The following is a 26,401-nucleotide window of genomic DNA, read 5'->3' as shown; positions in this document are numbered from 1 at the left end:
TTTCCTTCCTATCCTGTCCCTCCTGTATAGCCTATAGCCCTTGACACTCACCGCCCAGTCATGCGATGAGTCCCACCACGTTTCTGTGATCCCTACTATGTCAGGGCTGGTGACAGCTAGGAGGAGGGCGAGTTCCTCCTGCTTCTTCCCCATACTTCGAGCATTCGTGTAGAGGCAATTGAGGCCTCCAACGGTTGTGCCCACTGACCCCCTAGTCTCAGCAATGCCCCGTCCCCCATCACTTACCTGTTTCTCCCTTTTGACCATTGGTCTGGGCTCGCTGGCTGTTGCTGGGCCTGGTAGTTCATCATTTCCTCCGCCCTCATCTTCCCCCTCCCCCGACGAGCCTAGTTTAAAGCCCGCCGAACATGTACCAGTTAGTTCTCCCCTTTTATTTTTGCTCTTCCCTTCAAACTCCCATATGCTCCTGGAAGGTGTTGCTTGACTTAACATCTTCAGTTGTGATCTGAAAGGGTCTTGAAACTCCTTGCCAATCATATTTTTGACAGCCCCGCCAAACCTGGTACTGTTGTCTAGAAAAGGGGAGTGAAAGGGAGGAAAAATTGATTGGAAGCTGAGGCCTCATTAAACTAAGAAAAAGCAGGGCTCAAGGAAGAGGGGAGCCTGCTAGAACCTGAGGCCCTGTTGAAATACAGTTTTGCTGAAGCCTTAGCACAGGGTGGCCAACCTGCAGCTCTTCAGAAGTTCCCTCTGCCTAAGCCGTCCCAGACAACTGCTTGTTTTACCTGCACTTAAATGACTATGATAGAGATTCTACAACCTCTCTAGGCAATTTGTTCCAGTATATAATCACCCTTGTTGCAGTTTAACATGTGTAGATACTTTTACAGCATCACTTTTCTGAATAACACGAGTCTTAAAGCAAGCGTTATATAATACGTGCTACAATAACATTGTAGTAGACTAATGAGCTGTAAAATTTAAGATTAATGTCGATTTGCCATGAAAGTTGTTATACTGGGGGAAGGTCGTATCTTCCTGAGTGGTAAACTTTTTTGCAACAGGTTCTGAACTTGTTCTTAAAGGGTCAGTGAAGTCAGTATGTGGGGAAAAAAAAGCAAATTGTGCATCTCCATTTTACTTTTAAAACTGGCAGTTAAGAGACTGTGGTTTTTTGGTTTTTAACAGTCAGACTTTTTAAGAAGACTGGTATTAAACCACCCCCCTGCAGACTCCTCCTGGTCCATTCACCCAGGAAAGAAAAAGGTGCATAGTGTTAGTGCATGCAGATATGGGGTAATAATGGATTTCTGGCAGTCAGTCGACATGAACCCCATAAACAGTAGCTTTATGTTAAGTTGACTGGTAATACAAGATAAGTTTGATTTAGTGTGGCTGGCATGTGTTGAAATGGCAGATTTTATTGTTCTGGGATCAGTATTATGAAACATGACTTTCCATCGACCTGCAAAGTTATCAGTTGTAGAACCATGGAAACAGTTGCAGTGACATAAATGTTTTTCATCTCAGCATTACTGTATCACTTCATTGTGATGAGAAAAAAATCTCAAAGCACCAGCAAAGGAACAAAGATGAAAATAACAGAGAAATCAGGAAGCCTGGTTCCCTCTCAGAGCTTCAGTGACATCAGGGAATTGGTCAAGTGTGAGATGTCAAAAATCCAAAATTCATCAGAACTTTAAAAGTTCTCTTGATGAATCTAACATTCTCTGCTGAAATTGAGCTGTGGAAGCAAAAATAAAACCTAGTAAAATCGTGTCTCATCTACTGGTGTACTGGAATAACTGAATATGTATGCAACCATAGAAACATACTTGTGTATCCTAAATTGCAACAAGGAAGGTTTAGTTTAGTTATAGGGAAGAACTAACTATGAAAGTTGCTGAGCACTAGGACAGAATACCTAGAGAGGTTGTGGACTCTCCATCATTAAGGAGAATATCCTTGCATGAGCTGGAAAAATAGACAAAATGGGTGCGGGGGATTTTTTAATGCTGCGTATTATAAGCTGACCATAAGGGTGACATTTAAGACATTTCTAGCGATGACAATGTAAATAATGAAATTGAAATGCAACTATTTTTTTACATGTCAAGATACATGAGATGCTGTAAATGATGCATATAGTTTTAGGTAAAAATGTGGTTGTAGTAGCTTCTATAAAGTGAGAACTTTATGTAAAGCTTTCAACTATTCTGTTTAAAAATTGATGAATTCTGTTAGTGTGCAGGTTGGTCCTTCCACAACAGTGGTTCTCAACCTTTTTAAGCTTGAGGTACCTCTGGGAAAATGTCAGCTCTAAGTTTTTGCTTGCTGTTTTTACTTCAGAAAAACAATAGATCAATTCTGCTGTTGCAAAGAACTCAAAAAGGCCACAACAGGTCAGAATTTTTTTTAATGTTCTAGGGCTGCTTGCAGACATGGAGGAAAAACAATCCCAAACAGTGCATTACTTTGAACTGATTGTGTTCCTGGAGCCCACTGCGTGTACAGAAGAGGCAGCATGTTAGTTGCACCTGCCTTTCCCAGCATCTGTATAAATTGGGTGCTTTAGTGGGGCTTTTTTGGTGATTTTATCTAATAGCTGATTGATTCAATCAGCTATTAGATAAAATCACCAAAAAAGCCCTGCTGAAGCATGTGATCTATACAGATGTTGCAGAGCCAGGTCAAACTAACATGTTGCTGCTTCTGGTAAAGCATTTCCAGGTCCCTACCCCACCCCCTCCCAGCTGTCAGGGCCCTAGATTTTAGGGGTGTGCGAAACGGGCTGAATTTGATTTAAGCTTTGGATTCAGCCCGAAACAGGGACAGTGATTTGATTCAGATCACTGTCCCTGATTTTCGATTCGGCCGAATCTGAAACTTAAGATTTGATGCTGATTTGAAGAAGCAGCGATTCAGCCATAGACGCAGCTTTAAATGTTTTTTCTACATACCTTGAGGTACCAGGCATAGCCTGTGAATTCTGCGATGGTGGGGTAGATGGAGTGTCCCACAGGAGGGCGGGGACACCCTCCGTGCGCTTGGCAGCAAACCCAGAAGTACTTCTGGTCCACTTCTGGGTCCACCACTGAGGGCACAGGGCCCCTCCCATGCCCCCTTCCCCCACCCCCGGCTCGGCCATTGGCTGCGCGGGGATCCCAGATGCCCCCAGACCCAGGAGGAGGCACCAGTTGCTGAGCCGGGGGGACCCCCCTGTGCACCTTCTGGAGCACCCTGAAGTGGACCAGAAGTGCTTCTGGTCCACTTCTGGGTCTGTTGCTAAGCGTGCTGGGGACCCCCCCGCACTCCTGGGGGACACTCCATCCATCCCACCATCTCAGCATTCATGAGCCACCTGATACTTGTAAAGTATGTAAAAAACAAAAACAAAAAACCAAAAACATTTAAAGCTGCGTCTATGTCCGAATCATGAAATCTTTCCAAATCTCTCTGAATCAATTTGGAGTGTTCCGATTTGATTCAGAAAAATTAAAGGGTCTCCTGATTCGCTTCGGAGATTCGGCCACCGAATCAAATCGGCGACTGAAGCTTCTCACAGCCCTACTAGATTTCTATTTGAAATCTCTCTATCTGTCTTGTAATTTATGTTCCCATTCCTGAGTGAATCTCAAGACACACTAGGATGCAGGGGCGCTCTGAGAAGCACTGTTCTCAGTCATAAAGTATATGGATTTGTATTCAATATAGCAGCATTTTTGGATGTCAGTCTTTTTTTTTGTTTGTTTTCTTGGAGCACGCAACATTGATGTAATACCTGTCACAAATTACGAAAAGGTATATATACCTAGGGTAATGCCTGCTGTGATTGTATTCTCTGGGTGCTGTTCAGAATCATGCTCTGCTTCAAGCCTTTTATTTCACAGTTTCATAGTTTTTAGGGGCTGGAAGGGACCTTTAGAAAACATTGTCAAATTATTCACATTTTGTCTTCTGGGTCTCCTCTCCTCCTCCTTCCCGTTGCCTTCAACTTGTTTTTGGTAGTTTCAATGGGTTGGGTTTTTTGTTTGTTTGTTTGTCTGTTTTTCCACTGATCCCCCAAAGATTTTGTGCAGTCTTGGCTGCTGTTAGTGAATACCTATTTTTCTTAGTAATCCAAGGTGCTAGTCTGGACAGTAGGATAATGCCCTATCAGACAAATCAAGCAAAACTATAATGCCAACCTCTTATAAAAGGAATTCTGAAGGTATTGTATTACTTATGAGCTACTAAACAGATGCATTGCAATCATGAGGTACTTATTAGATATCATTTCACTGAAGTTTAGACAGAAAATGAAGGAAGTGCCAACTCTGTTTTAATGAGCGTGCACATAACCATATAATTTCATTCTTAGCAAAACAAAATGATAGTCTTGTATAGTAAATTCCATGTAATCAGAGACTTGTCTTCTACAGTGTTCATATTAGTTCTGATAATTACAAAATAATGGAGCTGTTCATCACTTAGAGCCTTGCATTTATAAATTTGGATTTAGAATTTAATGTTATGTATATATGATTCAGGTAAACATAACCTATGCTGTCCAAGACTTGGTGCTGAATTAATCTCTGTGTAATTGAAAGATAAAATACTAAATTGTCTTCAGCAATATGGTGATATAGCATTGTTGGGCTTTTCCTTTTCATTTTTTTTCGTGTAGTCAACTTCAAAAATTGGCATTGTTGATAGATAACTTAAGTAAGCAAGCTTTTTAACTGGGTAGTATAAACAATACCTGCTTATTCTGTTGGTTCATTTGTTTGAAGAGGCTAATCATTATTCTTAAAAAGACTGCTAAAAGGGGGGTGGATTTTAAAAATGTAAGACTAGTATATTTCTGTCTAAGATCTGCACTTTTGTTAAATACTTTGACCTTCCTGGAAAATTCAGTATTTGAAACTTGCAAATATAATATAGCTGGTTGCATAATGTTTATGACAAGGATGAGCAACATTATAGCTGTTTGCTTTAGGTGGGAACTGCGAAGAAACTCGGCAGTGATGACAGAATGGTAAAGGTAACAAAGGGAAACTTTATTTTTAATGTAGTACTTTCATCAGCATGTTTATACCAACAGCTATAGTTATGAAATTTATATTTAACACATATGATTGAAATACGGTGGTGGTTTGACTGCCAGCTGATTAACTGTACTGTAGTTTATAAAATCAAGCTTCTAATATTGTACTCCAGCTTTGGTGTTCAGATGTTAACTGTAAAATTTTAAGTACTTCGAGGTGTGTTTAATATAATACACATTCCAGGTGAGTGGGGCAGAAGAAAAGGAAATTTGATAATGAGGGCTAAAATGCTTCACTAGCTATTAAGTCCACTTTATTTTTTAGCTGTAATTTGTGTACTTTAGATAGACTGCATAATTTGAATGTTAGCTGTGTTGCATCTCCTTCCAGTAAGGCAGTTAAGTTTATTGTGTAGTATCAGGACATTTCCTTTTTTTTTCTTTTAGTCAGTATATACCATAAATCAAAAATGATGCACAGTTCAGTCATTCTAATAGGTACTTTATTCCATATGAGGCAGGATAGAGATGCACCTTGTCTATAAGCCTTTTTGAGGCTGGGCTGACTTTATCAGATGCTACATATGCACCTCTGATTTAATTAGTGTGTAATGGCATCTCTACCCTGCCTTCTGCTTGACACCAGACTAACACAGCTAATTACCTCTCTCCACTTTATTCCATATAGATAGATAGATATTTAGATTTTTGAAAAAAATAACCTACTTGCTGCTATTTTCTGGTGGCTCTTGTTGATTTTTCGGCTGTGAAAACAAATAAATAATTAAAATAAAATATGGAAATCTTGCTGTAACTTCTATAGCCTAAAAAACTGATAGGGACTGAAATTAGTCTTTAAAAAAGGGTAGCATATATGCTAATTATATAAAAGAGGTTTTTATCTATTTATTAACATAATGATTTTTTTTGTAAACTCCTAAATAATGTACTTTGTTGTTTACCATGCCAGAACATTTAAACCTGTGATATAGTAGAATTCAGCATATTTTCCAGATTAGGTGTTTTGCAGTGTAAAGTAGAAGACAGGAGGCATGCTTCATGCAGTTTTCAAATTAGTGCAGTCTTAAACTTGACAGTCATTGTCAATCTGAAGACCGTTGACTTTCTTCTCATATGAAAGTCTTGTAAAGTTTAAGATGCTGATGTTCAGTTTTGGATGATATTACTCTTTTGGAAAAATAAAAGAACCCAAACCCAGCCCTTTGCATCAATAAACCCACTCATTGATGTGCATGCAGTTTTAATTAACATTAGTTTGAATAACCCAATCCACTGTGTTGCTTTAAAAAAATGCACTAGAAATGGTGATGCACAAACGTTTGCATACAGTACTGGCATTTGGTTCTTGACTGTTAGCATGTTCCTAAACAAATGAGCTGAACTTTCATTCAGTGAATATATTAATTCCTAGCAAATTGTATAGTGTTGTAAAGAATGAGTTGATTTTCGTGACAATTGTTGAATTTAACTTAACTTTTAAAAGATTAGGGGTAATGGTAGATGGGAAGTATCTTTGCCACTGTGAAGTCCATGGAGTTCTGCCATTGACTCTAAAGTAGAGCTAGGATATTATTTGGACTTCAGTTTAATAAAATAAGTATATAGCTTTAATTTTTAGCATTAGATGATCCTGAATATTTAGTAGTTTTGAAAGTCTGGTTTCATTTTTAGTTTTAATAATTAGAGTATTTGTGCATTTTTTCCAACATTTTCTATTAAACTTTTAGTTTTCTTTAGCAGATCCTTATATTTATATAAGATGCAGAGTGATAGATAACTGGCATTTAATTTAGAGTACATTGAAAATGTGTTAATGATACTCATGTTTGAGTATTAAATGAACTTGTATCAGAAGGTTAAGTTATCTGGTACACAGCTATAAAGGGAGGATTTTAACCATGCACACTAGGAAGATTAAGCATTTGTGGGCCTGTATATCTTCAGATGTAGATTTTTTTGGAGTGAATTCAATTTGCGTTTATACCTAGACAATAGTAGTAATGTAATAAGGTTTTACAGTTCTAAAATTAATGCTGTTTTCTTTATAGTTTCAGTCTGATGGAAGCAAACAAGAGGATAAAGAGAAAATGGTGAGTTTGGGTTTAGTCCTGAAGAGTCGTGTAGTATAAATATTCTGTTAGAGATGGCCCGTATGGTTTTAGGAATGTCATACAGTTTTTAACATACAACTCTTTAACGATCTGTCTCTCTCACTGCTCGGTACTTTTTAATTTTGTACCGACCAAAGAAAAATCAGTCAGAGGAGACTTTGTACATGGTCCAGGATCTCAGTTTATCTGAAAGATTCTCAATTCTGCTTTCTTGGACTCACGAGGGGAGAACTGTGCAGGACGAAGCACATCTATCTAATGATGTATTATAGTTAGAGAAGATGTTACATGTCAATATATTTATCTCATTCTATATGAATTTTGCTTTATTTGTTAAAAATTCAATATACATTGTTAAACTAGTCTCTGTATTGCTCTGGTAGAATTACTTTAAAGGAAATACTTTAAAGGAAGATTCTGTGTGTTTAGCATCTGTTAAATCCACACTATGGATTTGTAATCTCATTGGCTGTACTCTGTATAAAAACAGTCCCTAAGAAGATGTCCATCCTAATGGACTCTTTTCCTTCCACGTTTTTTGCACGTTCAGATGATTATTTGTAGCTTGGCTAGTCTTTCTGTAACAATACTTACTATCTTGGCTGAGATCTGTTTTGTAGTTTGTTTGTTTGTTTTATTTTTTAAGGGAAAAATACAGGAAGATCAAGGAAACAAATTAGAAATAAGAGATGTGTTATAGTTGGATGAGCAGTTTCTCTATAATAGAATAATGTAATCCAGGAAGATTAATTTGCTCTCAGATTTAATGATATCCCAGTAACATCCAATTAGTTAAAAACCACAGGAAGTCACCTGCAGAATTTCTGATATTGAAACAGCTCAGTTAGTTATGTATGGCATCTATTCCTACTGGATTTTTTGCACAATTTTCTGTCTTCCTGAGGTATTATGTCAGTAGAAGGATTATGTAACCCTGCCCAAAGAGGGGGGTAAACGTGAGTTCCTGATAACTGTTTAGTTTAAAAGAGAAAATCAACATTTTCTTGAGATTCTGAGGAACTCCACTAGCATTCATGATTTTACTGTTTCTGACCTCTGTGTCTGAGCTCAAGTTAGAGGAAAAGGGGATAACCATCACTTTCAAAGGAGCAGTGTCAAGCTGAGTATCTTTGTCCTCATCCCCTGCAAAAGACCTTTTTGTAGAGGAGAAACTTGTTTTTGTTTCCAGTGTGCTCTCACTGTCTTCATTTGATGTAGGTTCTCTTCTTAGATTCTTTGGGCTATTTCATTTTGTTTGACTTCCTCCATTATTTCCCCGAGCAGTGGTATCTCGGGGTTTACCTTATAAAGGCAGAATACCATTCAGTCATGACTGACATCTTGGGGAATGAAGCTATTGTTAAGTTAGAGCATGCTAAAAATATCACAGAGTTTATTCTAGGTATCTGCTAATTGTTGGGAAATCTGGCATTTTAGTGTCATCAGTGACTCCCTTGATTTAAAAAGGAAGTTACAGCCTTGTTTTGTGGTACCAACCATTGTGGTGTTTTAAGAGCTTTATCAAGATAAATAATTTTACTTTGACAGCTATGTTTCCGGGAGTGTCTCTGATATGCTTGTTGGCTCTTTTTTATATATTTTTTTTTTTGTCTCAGGAGATTTTGTTTAGCTGTTTGTTAAGTATTACCGACCAAGTGTTGCTTCCATCTCTTTCTTTGATGGACTGTAATGCGTGCATGTCCGAGGAACTCTGGGGAATGTTCAAAACTTTTCCATACCAGTACCGGTGAGTAGTGTCTGATCAGTTTTTCATTTTACCTGGCATTTTGTTGTTTGTTTGTTTTGTTTTGTCATGTTTTTTTAATTTTCAGAGTTAGTGAAGAACCTCTTTTCTTTCTCTCAATCTAACCTTTCAAGGTATCGTCTTTATGGACAATGGAAGAATGAAACATACAACAGCCACCCACTTTTAGTGAAAGTTAAAGCTCAAACTATAGACAGAGCCAAATATATCATGAAGTAAGTTATGCCAAATGTCTTGATTTTTAGTTTAAAAACAATTAGATTTTTAGGAAGCAATGTTCACCTGTTTCATGTAGGTACTATATATGATAAATATCACTACAATTAATTCTCAACAAAGGTGCTCCCTTTTAACAAACCAATTGAGTCTTTAAAGCCTTTATGAGCAGGAAAGCACTCTTTAAATTTATGTCTTCTGATTGACAAAAAAGTTTGTATGAATGATGAATAAAATAATTTGTCACATTAATATGCAACAATAATGTTTTCACTGCTGTTGAGACTGTCTAGTGAAATTACTTAAAATATCCATGGGAGTACATTTCTTTGAACTAAATTGCCTTGCTTAGAAGAGCTTTCTGCTTCATGAAGGATTTTTCTTTGGGCACAATCAGTTTTACATAAATTGAGATCCACTGGATTCCTGGCAAAATCTCAGAAATCCTTCCCTGTAGGCATTTACATTTGTAATAGTTTCTGTTGTATAGCTTTATCCAAATCCATACTTAAGAGGGCATCCATTTGTCATCATCCTCAAATGAACATGTATACTTTTGAGGGGTGTATGTTGTAGCCGTGTTGATCTAAGGACATAGGCAGGCTAAGTTCTTTGAGTAGTACTAAACCATGGTGCTGTTGCAAGGTTGCTGTACGACAATGTGTAGATGAGCCCATTGTTTCCTAGTGCATGACTGATTGGGGTGTTGAACCCCCTTAATTGCAGAACGTAGGTCTCCTAGGTTGTGCTTACTTGCTTTTTAAATGTTAAAAGAAATCTGTAACTAGTAGGTTAGCTTTCAGGCTTCAAGCCTAATTGCTTACAGGTTTATGCTAATTTACCTCCAGATTTTGAAAAAAGAAAAGTTTTATTATGATAAAAGATATAAAGGCAAGAAGTTAAAACAGTACAGAAAAATCAGGAATTTCAGCTTACATATAGTTAGAATATGAAGGACATAAATGAATAACTATTTTTCTGTATAAGCTAGTGTATTCAGGTAGCATTAACTTGGAGAAAGCAGACTTTCTATATGCACTGTTAATTGAATAATAAAAAATTACAATATAATTCTTTCTCTTTAAATAATTGCAGCTGTTTACTTTAGTTTTCAGGACCACACTTTCATTTGATTATGCCCTAAATGATTGTTTTTAGCAAAGCCAATTTGAAATGGAACAAAATAATTTATGTTAAAAAATGACTCAAATAGTGTACCATGTTCTGCAATTGATTTGGCTTTGAAAGCAGTGAAGTCCTGGAGAAATTACTAGGACACTCCAACAGTAGTGTTGTGACCGCTAAAGCAGAAATGATGCCCACACGTCTTTGCAAGTTAGACTGGAAACAAGAAAAGCTATAAAATCTAAAGTGGTGACCCTTCTGCTTTAATATTGATATGTACTATTTACTTTGTTTCTTCATAGGCTTAAGATCAGTGATAAGTTTGCAGGTTCAGTATTGGAAACGTTCTTGGTACGAAAAATGCTGAAATCCAAGAATGTATCTTCAGTTAGCTGAGTGTAATTAGAGTTTAATTCTGACAATTCATTGCTTTCATTTCCTAAAGGAAAGCCTGCAGAAATGAAGCTATGACAAAAAGTTAAGTGCTTTTTCCCCCCAAAACAAGCTATGTGTGCTTGTATAGAGTATCAGACTGAAGTTCTCTATTTAGGTCATACTACCACACAAGCTGTGCCAGTGTGGGGAGAATTTTAGTATTGTATGGCCCTGTATTGTAGAGAAGTTTTTTGTTTTTTTTTTTTTGAGTGCTAGGACATTTCAGTCCCTCACTCTTCTACCTAGATATCAATTCAGTTAGTGCCAGTTGTGATTGACATGCCAAAGTATTAGGCAGTATGTTGAGGATGGCAACTCTGTTCTGTATGGGTTGTACAGTCTATGTAAATTTCCACAGTTCAAGCTGGGTTCAGGCCAGTAGTCTATAGATGAGTTTCCACTCTTAACAAATATCCCTTTTACTTTCCTTGACATTTTTGCTTTATCTTTTGATCAAATATGTCGTCTCAACAGGATTTATTTTGCATAATTGATGGTTGTGTTACTTTATCACCACTAAATGCTAAGTTGGTAATACACAAATTGAAATGTATAGGGAAGCAGTGCTCAACCTTTCCAGTGCACGGACTGGATGAGTGGAACACAGATTGACCCCGAGTGCTGGGTCTAGGGCGAGGTACTGGTTCTGACTCCTTGCCCTGGGGCTGGGTCCAGAAATGTTCTGGCCCTGTGTGCTAACCTGATCCAGCACGTGGGGCCATGTTATCCAGACTGTGGGACTTCCCATGGTCTAAAAATTTGGTGACAGAGGCAGTGGTGGCAGCCTTAATTGCTGCAGGGCTCCCAGTGCTATCATTACTCCTCTGTCACAAAATGTCTAGACCCATGGGAAGCTCTGTGGGTCAGATGACTTTGAGCACCGCTGATATAGAGGTTTTAATTGCAATGAAATATCTCCTCTTTTATAGGCGTCTAACAAAGGAAAATGTGAAGCCTTCTGGAAGACAAATTGGGAAGCTGAGTCACAGCAATCCAACAATTTTATTTGATTATGTATGTTGTTATGTTTGGATGTATATTTAAATGATAAATTGACCCAGTCTTTCCTGATAATATGCAGGTCCTTTTTTGAGCTGTCAAGGCCTAGTATAAGGAAGGGTTACAGAATTGTAAGTGAATGTATTAAAAGGGGGAACCTGCCTATTTTGTACATGATATCTTAAATCAGGGAGGAAGAGGCCTAACTTTACTATACTAAATTTGTGTTGTTTTTTATGCATAGTTATTCAATACGTGTATGAAGTATACCCAAGTTGTAAGAAATGACTAGTGATTCTTGGATCGCCAAATCGAAGCTTTAATGCGACGTAATTTTCAGCAAGTAAAGATCATTCCCCTTTCAAAGTTGGATCCACATTTAAAAACTTTCAAGTTGGACACTCAGATTAGGGCCCTTAATCGCGATCAGTTTTGTTGGGATTTTAATTTAATAGTAAGTGATGTAAAGATAGTCCCCCGTTTAATAAAATGTAGAAATGGTTTGACACGTTTAGTTCACTAATACTTCTAGTGTAATATAGAAATAAAGAGAACCTATAAAGGCATTCAAAATGTTGTAAAAGTCAGGTTTTAAAGATCTTGCTTTGAAAAAAGCTAGAAGAGCTTTTAGTTTAGTAGATACTAGGTAAACCATGACATTTTATAAATTAGTGTGAAGGATAAGTAGCCCTGTCTTACCAGTGTGAATAAATTTGTATCATGTTTTTTGTTTTCAGATTTTATCACAGATACAGAAGTATGATAATTTAATAACACCAGTCGTTGATTCATTGAAATACCTCACTTCACTGAACTATGATGTCTTGGCATGTATCCTCTTTGTGTGTAAACAGTTACATCTGCTAGTTGTATGCTTACACTTGTGTCTTAATCCTGGATTGGCAGTCCTTTCCGTAGGTATTGTTTTGTTGTGGCTGCACTGTTTTATAAATCTTTCTGTTGTTTGCTGATCTTTTGTGATAGTTCCCATTTTGTGAAACTTGTTTCATTCATCCTTTTTTTCCCCTTTCTGGCATTATTAGGAAACGCTGTGTTTTGGCAGTGGTTTACAGTTTAATCATCTGCCCGCATAGGATTCTTGTGCCTCCTAAATGATGAGATGGTAACTGCTGGTATCTAGATAGTAGTGTGTCTTTTATCTTAATGGATGTCACCAATCCTAACCCAAAATTCATATATATATGATTTGCTTTCTAACGACTCAAGTATAGGACTCCCACATTACAATTTTTGCAGCTAAGTGTACCGTTCTATATAACTCTTGCTTTGATAAGTCACCTAACAATCTTGATCCTGCTAGATCTCTTTCTGCAAAATGGAGATGCCTTACAGGCATGTTTTCAGATTCAAATAATGTTTGTAAAGTGCTTTAAAATGTAAAGTACGATAAGTTGTTCTTAATGCTTACAGCAATTTGCTTAAGGAAAAGTATTTTCTTTAACTTTGTAAAAGATTGCATCATTGAAGCACTGGCAAATCCTGAGAAGGAAAGAATGAAGCATGATGACACTACAATCTCTAGCTGGCTGCAAAGTTAGTATTTCTGTTTTTTTCCTAAATTAGTGTTTAAAATATATATCACTTCTGTTATTTTGAACTATCTGTGTATTTTTCAAAGGTGAAAGCAATACGGCAAATAAAAGCAATAGAAATATTTTTTTTCTTGTTTATGAAAGTGTAAGTAGAAAGTTCACAATAAGTTGATTAATACAGCTTTCAATCGTGGCTTTTTGGTTTTTTTATTTTGTCTTCCATCTTCTTCAGGTCTAGCTAGTTTTTGTGGTGCAGTTTTTCGAAAGTATCCAATTGAACTTGCTGGCCTTCTTCAGTATGTGGCAAACCAATTAAAGGCTGGGAAAAGGTAAGTGTGACATAGTTAAGATGTATTCTAAAATGTACTAATTTGGCAACTGCTTTTTGCCAATACAAGCACAGGCACATTTTTATTAGTAAAGTTGTAGTTATTATACTGGTCAGATAGGTAGAGAGCTTCAAGTACCATCTCCTTTCTGCGCTGCTCTCTGCTCAGGTTTGGGGGCGCCTGCCTCACGCTGCTCCAGCCTGGCTGCCAGCTGCACTGCAGAGGGCAGGAGGGAGGCAGGCTGGCTCCAACCTGGCTTTGCTTGGCAAACTCGTGAGTGACTAGTCTGCTGCCAGCCACCTAGGCTGGTGCAGCGTGGCTGCCCGGGGCTGGTTGCAGCAGGAATTTGGTGTGCGGGAGGCAGTGAGCCCTGCCAGACGACATAGCCCATGTGAAGCTGTGGGCAGCAGCAGCTGGCAAGGGATTTTCCTTCTTTCCCTCCCTCCCAAGTCAGCAGTGCACTGCAGGGAGAGGAAGGCAGAGCCGTATGCTGCAGCAGGCAGGCAGTATGCCTGCCTGGCTGCTTTGCTGGGCCGCTACACCGCTTCCCTTCCCTGCCATATTACATCCCACGCTAAATGCTAACTGTATACTGATAAATGATAAATATACTGGTCTTAACTGTTTAACTCTTTAGCTTTTCACATTCCTAATTAGCAACTCATGTTTTAATATAGTTAATATCTTACCCTTTTGCTTAAAAAGAACCACTCATAAGAAGAGGCGTTTCAGCACACTTCTAGGGTTTTGAGATTTTGAAAATTTCAGTCTTTTCCCTTCCCATCACACACTGTTTCTTTGCTGCTCACCAGTTACCACTTTATGTAGTCTGGTGATGGTACAGTTACATTGACCTCCAGAAATAAGGTAGGTAACAGTTTCTGTCGTTCCATAATATTGCACAAATATAACATATCAATATCATTAGTTTATTTCAAAATTTAACTTAGGATGCAATATAAAATAAAATTAAATAGATTTTAGCCTGACAGTTGGACTGGATTTTTCCATTATGGCTGGGTAAATTGGAGTGTGTGGAGTAAGGATGCAGTTAATTCCTAAAGCTGAAATCTGGGTATATACATCATGATTGAAAAATGATAACAAAAAACATCATTAAATACTCTGCCAGGTTTGTTTTGGGGAGTTAGATCAGCATTTGCTTTTAGCAAGATTTCTTAGATTTTTGCAAGATCTCTTTTAAAGAAGTCTGTTTGGGACAATTATATTACTACTCTGATTTCTCTTAAAAAGCAATAAACGCATAGCAAGTAGTCTATTTTTTTGGTTATTGAAATCGGGGGAAAATCTAATTTTGGTAACTAGGGTAAATTGTTTATGTAAATGGTTAAAATGAGATTGGAGTGACAGTAGTAGTCTTTGGAAGAAGCATGCAGTTACAGTCTGCCGGCTGTTTTTCTTGAAAACTGGATCAGCTGATCACAGAATTCGTGATGTGAAATGTGCCTTATGATACTGTATTGGATGTATCGTATTGGATATAAAATGTTTTGTAATGTCAGAAATTTGTGTGTAAAATTGCAGTAGAAGAGTTTTATAAACATACTAACTTGTGATTTTTGTAGGGAAAAATGTGGTTTGTCCTTATTTGGCCACTTAATTTGCTCTCCTTTCTTTGGAATTGAGCATATCAAAATTAATCTGAAGGTGGTGGCTGTGTTGGCATTTCTTATTTTTTGCACCTTAATTTAAACACATGGTTACTACATCAAAACAAGCTCTACATTCAGAGCAAGTACAAAAATGCTGACAGCAACTGCCTTAGAGTCTGCACAGAATTTAAATAACAGTTTTCATCAGAAAACGCTCATGTTTTATTCTTGATATTGTAGATCACGAGCATTGTACCCATTACTATTTGCAGAACTGGGTCCTAATATATTACTTTTTGCAAAGATCTTTGAGGTCCTGTTCTTTGTCCCATGGAGGTTACTTTCTTTTAAATGTAATTATATTGCACATGTTAACATTACCAAATCTGTTTGTGTCAGCATTTAACAGTGTTTCTGGATCTTAATTACCTTTTAAAAATAAATTAGGTATTGCCTACTTATTACAGTAGTTTTAACATGCAAATTGCATTTAATTTGTATTGATTATTTTAAATAATAGTTTATGTTCCTCATAGTAGGTCTCATTTTTATGTAGTTCTGATTTTTGTTCTGTGCAGCTTTGATTTGCTTATTTTAAAAGAGGTGGTACAAAAAATGGCTGGAATAGAAATTACAGAAGAGATGACAATGGAGCAGCTAGAGGCCATGACTGGTGGTGAACAGCTAAAAGCTGAGGTGAGAATGAAGGTTAATTTATTGCAAATCCTAATAGCACCTAAACATCAGTAATGCATCTATTTAAAGGCACTTTTAACAATCTCATTTGGAAGCAGCTCTGACACCTGAATGTGAACTTAAAATTAAAATGTTTGTGTTACACAGAGATGTTCCTAGGAGGTAGCTGATACAGATCTAAAATGCCTTACTAAATAAGCAAACTGTTTGACTTGCTGCAATCCTGTGTAAAGTGTATGCACTGATTTATCTCCTCGGGCAATATGAAGGACAGTTGGGATTGCACTTAGGCAGAAAGATTAAAAGTCATTTGCTGATAAATGTGCTTAGGAATGTTGAACTAGAAGAGACTGGCTGGGCCTCAGATCCCTGCAGATGGGATAGATAGAATGTAATAAAGATTTGTCCAGAAGAGCAGCTGTTCTGGCAGTCTTGTATGGCATGACCAAAAAGCACCTGATTTAAAAAAAAAACAACATAAGAATCCTACAGTGCCACAAGAAGAGAGTAGGAAGAACTGGTGTTCACCAATATTTGGGTGAGTGCATTGGCAGAGAATTTGTTAGGTAAAGTATGTCAAGAACTGGACCATCCCTTATATTATGGAGGGGAGGCAAAAAAAAAAGAAACCAAACCAGAACCAACAGACCCCAAAAAACACTACTTGGCAGAGAGAGATCTTCAGGAATGTTCTATTGAATGAAAAGTGATTTGCGCAAATCTTACACACAAGGTCCAAAATCATAATCTTAGCCTATATGTGTTATTTTCTAGAACTTTTTGTTTTCTTGGCGTCTTTGCAGGGCGGATATTTTGGCCAGATCAGAAACACAAAAAAATCTTCTCAGAGATTGAAAGATGCATTATTGGACCATGATCTTGCCCTTCCACTGTGTCTGCTGATGGCTCAACAGCGAAACGGTGTGATCTTTCAGGAAGGAGGAGAGAAACATCTGAAGTTGGTAGGAAAGCTGTATGATCAGGTAAGTACAAACCATTACAAGTCTGCTTTTTTTTAAAATAAGGTTTTAATTCTGACTTGTTAATTTGATAAAAATCATATCGCACAGTGGTTTTTATTGGTAAATTAATGTTTGCTTTAAAAATAATAATAAAAATTAGGGCTGTACAAAGCTTTAAGCTGATTTGATTCGGAGGAGATTTGGCCCGATTTTGGTGGCTGAATCTCTGAATCTGAATTGAATCTGGAGATCCCTTAATCTCTCTGAATCAAATCAGAAGTCTCTGAATAGATTCAGAGAGATTTACTAATTCAGCCATAGACACAGCTTTATATATTTTTTTTCTACGTACCTCAAGGTACCAGGCACGGCTCATGAATGTTGAGATAGCAGATGGAATTTCCCACAGGAGCGTGGGGGGCAGGTGTCCCCCATGCGCTTGGTGGCGGACCCAGAAGTGGACTAGAAATACTTCTGGTCCACGTGCAGGTCTGCCACCAAGCGCGTGAGGGAACCCCCCGCCCCTCAGCTCGGCAACTGGTGCCTCCTGAGTCTGGGGGGCACCCGGGGTCCCCTGCAGCCAATTGCCAAGCTGGAAGGGTGCTGGGGTGGGGGCACTGCCAAGTGCACGGGGCACCCCCCCACGCTTCTGTACTCCATGTGCCCCACCATCTCAGCATTCACAAGCCATGCCTGGTACCTTTTAGGTACACAGAAAAAGCATATAAAGCTGTGTCTATGGCCGAATCGCTGATTCTCCGAATCAGAATCGAATCTTTAGATTCGGATTTGACTGAATCGAATTGGGACAGTAATCTGAATCAGCAAATGGAATCACTGTTCCCTGAATCGGGCTGAATCTGAATTGAATACTGCCTGCTTTGCACGCCCCTAATAAAAATGGCTGTTTTTTTTTTATAATTAGCGAGGGAGAAATGTAATTTTTTTAGGTTGTTTACTGAAAAAATGACCTCGTAAATTTGTGGATTGAGATTTGTTCAGTGTACTTTGTACGGAGTTTGAAAGGCTGAAGCGCCTAGTGTAATTTTGATTTTTTTTCAAATGTTTTGCTTATACAGTATATAACTATTTTGGTGTCAAAAGGAAATAATGTAATCTAGTCGAGCAGGGGGTATGAACAAACAAATGATGTACACAAGTTCAAGAAATACACACTTGACAGTGAAGGCTTGTGAGACCTCCTAGTCTCACCTGCATTTCAAAGGAGAAGTGGACAAGTTGCCTCACCTACTTAGTACTTTTAGGAACTAAACAGAGACCATGTATTCATCTTTTAAATTGATTGTGAGCCAGCAGCTTTTATAATTGCTTCCAATTCAATCTAGGTGAAAAGTGACTTGTAGGTGAAAGATTAAAACAAGTTTTTTCCTTCTTATGAGGAAATCTGAACATGGGCAAACAATTTTACTTTGAAAGGTTTCAGGCTGTTCTCTGCAGCCATTCCATTGACCATATAATCTGATTCTTCGGAAACTTAATTTTTTAAAAAAAATCTTGTTTTTATCTTTTTGGAGTCAGAAACAGGAAAGTCTTAGGTCATCATACACTCATCTGAGATGCCATGTCTCCCAGTTTGGGTCTCAGTGTTAAGAGGCATTAAATAACAATTTATTATCTGTACTGGAAATTATTGGATGTGTACGGTTAGACTTTTTTATGACCTTCAAGATATCTTCAATGGACAATTTATACATTAATAAGCATTGTTATAGTCCTTTGGCTCAGTCACAATACACTGTGCACAAAAAGTCCATTGACATCTCCATTCAATTATGCTTCTCCACCAAGGAGCACTGTAGGATTTAAAATATATATCAGAGTCTAGAATGGATTGTGATGGTTCTTAATGGAAATCACATAGATACTGTTGTGCTTTTATTTGTTTTCTTGGAGTTATTTCCTTCTAGTTTTTTAGTTCAGTTGCTGACGAAAAGGAGAGACTTGTTAAAGACTTAATGTAGCAACAGTTGACAGGTTATTTTGATATATTATTCTAACTTAAAGGATCTTTAGGTAAGGGGTGAGTAAGTCCAAAGTTTACATACTTCTAATAGGGTAGAGTACTTGCTATTTCTTTTTTGCAAGAAGCTTATGTGACCAGTGGTTTGTTACCCAAGCGCATGTGATTTAGCTTTTTAAAAGTTGTTGTCAAACACTGACTAGACTGTAATTCTTTCTGTATTTTTCAATTCAGTGCCATGATACTCTGGTACAGTTTGGTGGGTTTTTAGCATCCAATCTAAGCACAGAAGATTACATTAAGCGAGTGCCTTCTATTGATGTTCTCTGTAACGAATTTCACACACCCCATGATGCTGCATTTTTCCTCTCAAGGCCTATGTATGCACATCATATTTCGGTAAGTAAAAGGATTGGGGGGGTCTATTTTCTGCTTTCTACAGCTGCAGTGTTAAGTTATAACCTAACTGCTGGATACAGCTGTATGCCTTTTTTTAGTTTCTCACAGTGGAAGTGTGCTGTGTCTTTTAGGACAGTGGTTTCCAACTTTTTTGTGCTGTGAACCAGCACAGGAGTGGTGGAGCCAGCTGCTTCCCTCCCGGGGTTGCTCTGCCCCCTGGCTTTAACTCTGCATGTCGCCACTGGTGGTGGAAGCTGCTTGCCGTTAGCTAAAATGGTGCAACAGTTTGAGTTTTCAGAATAAAACTTTTTGTGTGCGCTTTCAGAAACTCAAGTCCTTTTTCTGTTTCATTAAGAAGCTCTAGTGCCTTTAGTTTATAACAGGGACTTGAATTGTTGCAGCAGGATCATTTTGTTCTCCAGAGACGTGTTCAGAGATCCACAGACATTTCTTTTCTATTTTATGTATATAAATAAAATTGTGTGCATCTGTATTGAACTCTACCGTGTAGAAAAGTTTTTTGTTTTTTTTTTCCTTTGAGTGTTAAATGCCTTCATGTAAGAAATTTAATTGTTTAGATATATCGATTATTTAGATATAGGCAAATGCCACAAGTTACTAATAACTTTTCTTTTTAATCCTCAGTCAAAATATGATGAACTTAAAAAAGCTGAAAAGGGGAACAAACAGCAGCACAAGGTTCACAAATACATCACGTCGTGCGAGATAGTCATGGCTCCTGTTCATGATGCTGTGATCTCCTTGCACCTTCCCAAGGTTTGGGATGACATCAGTCCACAGTTCTATGCTACGTTCTGGTCACTGACGATGTATGACCTTGCTGTTCCACATAACAGCTACGAGAGAGAAGTCAATAAACTTAAAGTACAGATGAAAGCTATAGATGACAATCAGGAAATGGTATGTTTTTTCTTACAAACGCTAAAAATAGTGTAATATTTTAAATTTGCTCTAACATTTTAGTTACAAACCTATAAACAATTCTAAGCATAAAAATGGGTTTTCAGGAAACTTTGTAATGGATGGTTGTAATCTCAGTTCGAAGCAGCATAATATTTAGTTCATTTGTATTGGTACCATTTCTTATTAGGATTTTCAAAACATACAGGATTTGGTTTACAAACATAAGCATATAGGATTTGGTTTACTACGGGTGCTCTTTTTGATAGTGCATTTGGTAACCGGTTTAATGCATTGCAGGAAATACAAAGCACATAAAAGGCTGTTCACTTTGCTTAAATGTACTTCAGCATGGGAGTGGAACAAATTTTGGTCTCTGCTTGTGGTACTAACATCACTGACAGTCAGTTACATAACATTTTTCAAATTCTTTTTAGTTCTGTCTCTGGTGTAAATAAGCTGACTATGCATACTGTTCCAGGCAGGACAGTCTTTTCCCCCTGGTTTAGATGGATTTGTAGTGTTGTCCGAAAAGAATGGCAGAAACCACTTACACTTAAATACCTCGTATTACCAAGATAAATGAACTCGCCTGCTTGCTTATCCAGTTAATAGCTTTCGTGAATTGAGTGAAACTGAATTAAGTCCACTGTAATTCTGAATGATTAATACACTTCTAATTATTATTTTTAAGTTAATTTAAATTAACTGTACTGAGCATCCTCATGTATACAAGCCCATGGACATTACTGAGTAAGGGCTATAAGGCAGGTCTGTGATTAGAAAATAAGATTGTCATTTGTGTTCTCAGTTTAATATAGAGGCTTACTTAAAATCTTCAGCCCTGAATATTTAATGATTAAAATTAGACAATGATCTGGTAATTAAAGTGGGATATGCACCCGAGTAAAGAGGCTGCTAGAGGAATACATGATTTTTATTGTGCTAACTACCATTTTTTAAAATGTAGTAAGGGGTAACAAATATTAAATAAAATGCATTAACACTTGTAGCCTCCAAATAAAAAGAAGAAAGAGAAAGAACGTTGTACAGCTCTTCAGGACAAGCTTCTTGAAGAGGAAAAGAAACAGTTGGAGCATGTGCAGAGGGTACTACAGAGGCTGAAACTGGAAAAGGATAGTTGGCTTTTGGCAAGTAAGTGTGTGAAACTTTGGCTGGTTTCCGTAGGCCTTGCTTTTTCTGAATTAAAGTTCTGGCAACATTAGCACTGTAATAATAACAAAAGACCAGATTTTAAAAATAAACTGTGTTATAAAGATAAATGGACTTTAATTTCAAGGGATCAGGCTTTATTTCAAATACTAGGTGATTATTTAGTTTTGATAGTGGTCACTTCATAGGTGGTTAATTTGCTGGACAAAAAGGCAAATTAAAAACAAAATCCTTGCCAGTATCAAATGCCTGAATACCTGACTATCCTGAACTGAAGTATTTAGGATAGAATCTATTTGCATGAAGCTGAAATTTATTGTGGTTTAGGAAGTACCTTTATTTACAAGATTTCTGTGGGTGTTTGTTTTTTTGTTGTTGTTTTTTTTTTTGGAAGTGATTTGACCATACTGCATATATTGTCCTAAACTGGTGCAGAACAATGTAGTTACCCAAGAATTATTATAATCAGATTTTTCCAGTTAAATTCTTTGTTAGGGTATCATTCAGTTTTGTCCCAAGAACTGGGGTCATAATGAGCATTTCTGCTTTTACTGAGTCTTAGGCAGTTGAGGAAGCTATATGTTCGTATACATGTTTTTCTCACTGGGCCATGGAATCCATGCTTAAACTTTCTCTTTGCAACCATATAGACTTATTACTGTAGTAGGTTGTTCTTGGTTACATCAGTATAATAAATCTGATTCCTCTGCTCCAGCCTAGGATTTTACGGCTGCCATGAAAAGACTGTTCCATGTGGATCCGCATGGGCATAATTTGCAGAATGGCCAAGTCTTGGTTCTAACCTCTTGTTTGGATTGGAGTTTTGCAGATGATCATTACTTCCCTGCAATAAGGCCGATATTTACCTCCTTTGATCTGATGTTCAGATAGTTCTTACGAAGCAAGATGAAGTCATTTTTAGGTTGAACTTAAAAGTCAGTAGAACTTGTGAACTTCCAGAGTATAGAATCATAGAAAATTAGGGTTGGAAAGGATTTTAGGTGGTGATCTAGTCCACCCCCTGCCTCTCCTCAGAAGTCATGTCTCCCAGCCCCCTCACCATTTTTGTTGTCTTCCACTGGACTCTCCCCAACTTGTCTACATCCTTTCTGTAGTGGGGAACGCAAAACTGCACACACTACTCCAAATGTGGCCTCACCAGTGCTGAATAGAGGGAAATAACCACTTCTCTTGGTCTGCTGGCAGCGCTCCTACTAATGCAACTCGGTATGCTGTTAGGCTTCTTCATCCTTGCCCCCTCCTCCCCAAAGGAGGGACACTAGCAACAAATTGTCAGTGGCCATTTGCAACAAATTGTCATGGTGTGTTAATCCCTTACGTTCATTTGCTTTGCTAACTTACGAAATTTGATATTCTGTACAGGTCTTTCAGTCAGTAGAATAAATCAGTGGGGTAGTTCTGAGCTATATATCATCCGTTGTGTATAACCGAGAAAAATGTGCACAGTTAATGAATAGATTACATCTGTTAGATAAACCTCACTGAGCTACTAAAAAAACTGTTGGATTTGAGTTTTCCTGAGTTAGAATGAGTAGATGTCTGAGCTGTTAAATGTTCTAATAACAATGTATTTCTGAAGCACATAGATGAGTGATGTGGAATGTTTTTGTGGAAGGATTTTGAGGGCTAGCTGCCTTACGTAAAACTTGATATTGTCATAACACTTTTTTATCTTTTCTTTTCCTTTGTTTTACAGAGTCTACCAAAAACGAAACTATCACAAAATTTCTACAGCTGTGTATATTTCCTCGGTGCATTTTTTCTGCAATTGATGCAGTTTACTGCGCTCACTTTGTAGAACTAGTACATCAACAGAAAACTCCCAATTTTTCCACGCTTCTCTGTTACGATAGAGTAAGTAGCTGGAGTTCTTAGATGGTATTTACAAGTTTTATATAATAAGTAGTTTTTTCTTTCAGAAACTTTTGCATATTCTTCCCACTAAAAGAAAAACCTGTATGCTTCAACAAAACAACTAGGTGTTTCCATGTTCCAGAATCTGTATTTATTATTATTGCCATAGCATCTTGAAGATCCTCATCAGGACTGGGTGCTAGGCAATGAGCATATGAAAATACTGTCCTTTCCTAGATCTTGATGTCGAGAGAGACCAGGTAGGCAACATAAGTTAAAAATCAAAGGAACATCACTTTAACTATTTTTTTTTAAAAGGCTTTCCTAAAGACCCTTCCCTCTCCTCTTTCTTTCTGGCTGCCAGGTCTGAGCCAGGTATTCCCTTAGTTCTGAGCCAAGATATCATCCTCTAGTTTGTCTCCCCCTCATTACATTGCAAAAGATGGATGATAGTTATAGAAAGCAAGAACAGAACAGTTCAGATCCTGTTGCAAAGTTACACTTGCACTTTTAGAACCTAATTTAAAAACTAATATCACTGATTTTGTTTGGTTTCTTCTTGAAAGGCTCTTTGGTCTTCTGAATTGGCTGGTCTTCGCAGTCCTGTTTCTGACAGAAGTATATTTTTACCGCTTATCATTCCAACAGACTTGGAGAGCCTACCCAAGATTCTAGTTTTTCTTGCACGTCACCAGGATTTTTTGCTAACTTATTGTTTCTGATGCATTCTACCTGTTGAAGGCAGTGGGGTCACACAGCATCACTGAGGGCATAATTTACCCTCTGAAAATAGAAAATATCCTATTTAACTTTCAGACCTGGGTCGAGTTTGAAAGCTGGGCCATTTGGGAAAGAAAAATCTCACTTTTTAAAGTTGAAAATACTTGATTTAGATGTGATCCTTTAAACTACCTCTTAAAACGAGTGTTCTGAGTAGAACTACATTTCAGCTACAGTTTATAGATGTCTCTGGGTATGGACAGGTGAACAAAAGATGAGGGGAAACTTCTGTTCTGAAGCATGCAGTAGTTGTTAAATCTGTTACATGTGCGTGAAACTTTGGGGATAAAAGTTAGCTAATTACTGTTTAACACTGAATAAAGCATGGTTAATATTTGGAGTAGTTTTGCTACACTTTTCTAGCTATAGAATCATACACATTTAACAGCTGTATCGTAAGAGCTTTTATCAGTGTCCTTTGATAGTGATAACAGTGATGTAGGTGTCTCATACCTTCTCTAGCTCTGTGATTATTTAGGAATTAACAAAGATGCTGATAAAAACAATGTAGAGGAATTTACAGTTCAAAATAAATTGTTCCTTTATGTTTTGGTAAACCAGCTATTCTTATGGCCATGAAGTGAGAAGACTGAAGGAGTTGCATTTGATTTTAAGTCATCCTCATTTTTTTGTTTTTCCCAGGTTTTCTCTGATATAATCTATACAGTAGCAAGTTGCACTGAAAATGAAGCTAGTAGATATGGCAGGTTTCTATGCTGCATGCTAGAGACTGTGACTAGGTGGCACAGTGATAGAGTCATATATGAAAAGGTATGTAAAGTTGTCAAATAATCTACTTCATGAGTAACTAGATGGTCCCTACAGATTAAGCCCAGCCAAATAAGTGGGTGTTAGTTAAGCTTTAATGCTGTAAAACATTAAGTATGATTGAGTGTGTAATCTCGTGTTCTGATTTTAAACTGCATGCATTATTAATAATGCTTAGATGTGGCATTTCTGTAATGGAAGGATTTCTGTATAACGCTTTCAACATTCAAAATCTTACTCAAAATTTTTACTGGCTCCTACCCTTTTTTCCATTTATTTCTAAGATGAATTGGGCAAGGCCTAATTTACTGAAGTCTTATGCCATTGATAAAATTCATATAGATTAGAGGGTAAAGTAAAATCTCAGATTGACCATAGGCAGTCGTACAGGTAACGTGAGAATGAAGAAACCTTCTTTATAGAACCGGTTAAAATAATTTGTTCTCATGCCAGACCTCAGTAGCCAGGTATTAATTTGGAATGAATTATTTTAGAAAAGTCATATAAATGTTGCAGTGTATGAACAAGGTTAAAGTTTGTGTAGTCAGTTTTTGAAAGCAATGTGCTTCAGTTGCATTTTAACTCTTGAAGTATTATTTTTAAAAATGCTCCCTGAACAGTTTGATTTTGTTCAAAATCAACCTTTTTTTTCTCCCTTTTAAATGTGCAGGAATGTGGCAACTACCCAGGTTTTCTTACCATCTTGCGGGCAACTGGGTTTGATGGTGGAAACAAAGCTGACCAGTTAGATTATGAGAATTTTCGACATGTTGTCCACAAATGGCACTATAAACTAACAAAGGTAAATAAGGAAGTTGAAATGATATGACACACTTAAATATTGATGAAAACTGTTGTGATAGTTTTCAATAAATTGTATTCCAGGCTTCTGTACACTGCCTTGAAACAGGAGAATATACACATATCAGAAATATCCTGATTGTGTTGACCAAAATCCTTCCGTGGTATCCAAAAGTGCTGAATCTGGGCCAAGCCTTGGAAAGAAGAGTACATAAGATATGTCAGGAAGAGAAAGAGAAGAGACCTGATCTATATGCATTGGCTATGGGGTAACAACATCTTACTTTAAACAGTGATTAATATACAACATGAAAGGAAAGACTTGGAACTCTGTCTTGGCATATTTGAGTTCTGCCTTATCTTGGAAGATCTTACAGGCCTGTACCTTGGGGCTGATGTGAACTGAAGCTTTCACTTTGTAGCATGTGATGGTTAAGTGTGCCAAGAACTTCACAGGGCACAAAGAAAGTCAAGATCCCCATCATGAAGCACTTAACTTTAAACAGAACTGGTAGAGTAGCACTTAGCTGGCAGGAATGTATGGTTATAAGATGACAAAGGTACTCCACCTAGGCACATGCGGTTCTAGAGCAGTAAAATTACCTTTTAATTTTGTTTTTCACTTGATGAGCACACCTTCTTCCATGTACATCTTAAGTGCTTGAAAGATTTTTTTTTTTTCATCATAGTAGGTATAGAATTGTTAGAATTAAAAAAAAAAAAATAGCCATGATTTTTCAGAGGGTTTTTGAAGGCAGGATCTGGAGGATCAGGTTCTTTTAAAAGCCTGATTGAAGTAATAGAAGGAAGGAATATTACAGACTGTTTTGGAAAACGTGCTAAACACTTAGGTTTTAATTGACCTTTTTAAACCCCAACCAATGTTTATAT

General features: G+C 37.4%; 1 protein-coding gene across 4 annotated transcripts in view; it reads left to right on the top strand.

Annotated features, from left to right (window-relative positions):
* The window catches only part of THOC2 (THO complex subunit 2), an 81,771-nt gene that overhangs the window by 38,538 nt on the left and 16,832 nt on the right, over positions 1 to 26,401 (top strand). For 2 of the 4 annotated variants that reach the window (XM_090060151.1, XM_090060150.1), the window contains exons 13-29: positions 4,940 to 4,984; positions 7,057 to 7,098; positions 8,736 to 8,866; positions 8,998 to 9,099; positions 11,590 to 11,674; positions 12,397 to 12,490; positions 13,133 to 13,213; positions 13,445 to 13,541; positions 15,733 to 15,850; positions 16,654 to 16,833; positions 19,028 to 19,192; positions 19,838 to 20,113; positions 21,127 to 21,268; positions 23,004 to 23,161; positions 24,584 to 24,712; positions 25,380 to 25,511; positions 25,595 to 25,779. In XM_090060151.1, the coding sequence (XP_089916277.1) occupies positions 4,940 to 4,984; positions 7,057 to 7,098; positions 8,736 to 8,866; positions 8,998 to 9,099; positions 11,590 to 11,674; positions 12,397 to 12,490; positions 13,133 to 13,213; positions 13,445 to 13,541; positions 15,733 to 15,850; positions 16,654 to 16,833; positions 19,028 to 19,192; positions 19,838 to 20,113; positions 21,127 to 21,268; positions 23,004 to 23,161; positions 24,584 to 24,712; positions 25,380 to 25,511; positions 25,595 to 25,779 (2,162 nt within the window). The remainder of the gene's footprint in view (positions 1 to 4,939; positions 4,985 to 7,056; positions 7,099 to 8,735; positions 8,867 to 8,997; positions 9,100 to 11,589; positions 11,675 to 12,396; positions 12,491 to 13,132; positions 13,214 to 13,444; positions 13,542 to 15,732; positions 15,851 to 16,653; positions 16,834 to 19,027; positions 19,193 to 19,837; positions 20,114 to 21,126; positions 21,269 to 23,003; positions 23,162 to 24,583; positions 24,713 to 25,379; positions 25,512 to 25,594; positions 25,780 to 26,401) is intronic. The other 2 variants (XM_090060154.1, XM_090060153.1) reach the window with 1 other exon arrangement.

The sequence above is a fragment of the Crocodylus siamensis genome, chromosome 8 (genome assembly GCF_052110815.1).
Source record: "Crocodylus siamensis isolate JL-2025a chromosome 8, ASM5211081v1, whole genome shotgun sequence".
In the NCBI taxonomy this organism is placed as follows: Eukaryota; Metazoa; Chordata; order Crocodylia; family Crocodylidae; genus Crocodylus; species Crocodylus siamensis.
Note: the sequence above shows the minus strand (reverse complement) of the source record. Positions and strands in the feature narration are given on the sequence as shown.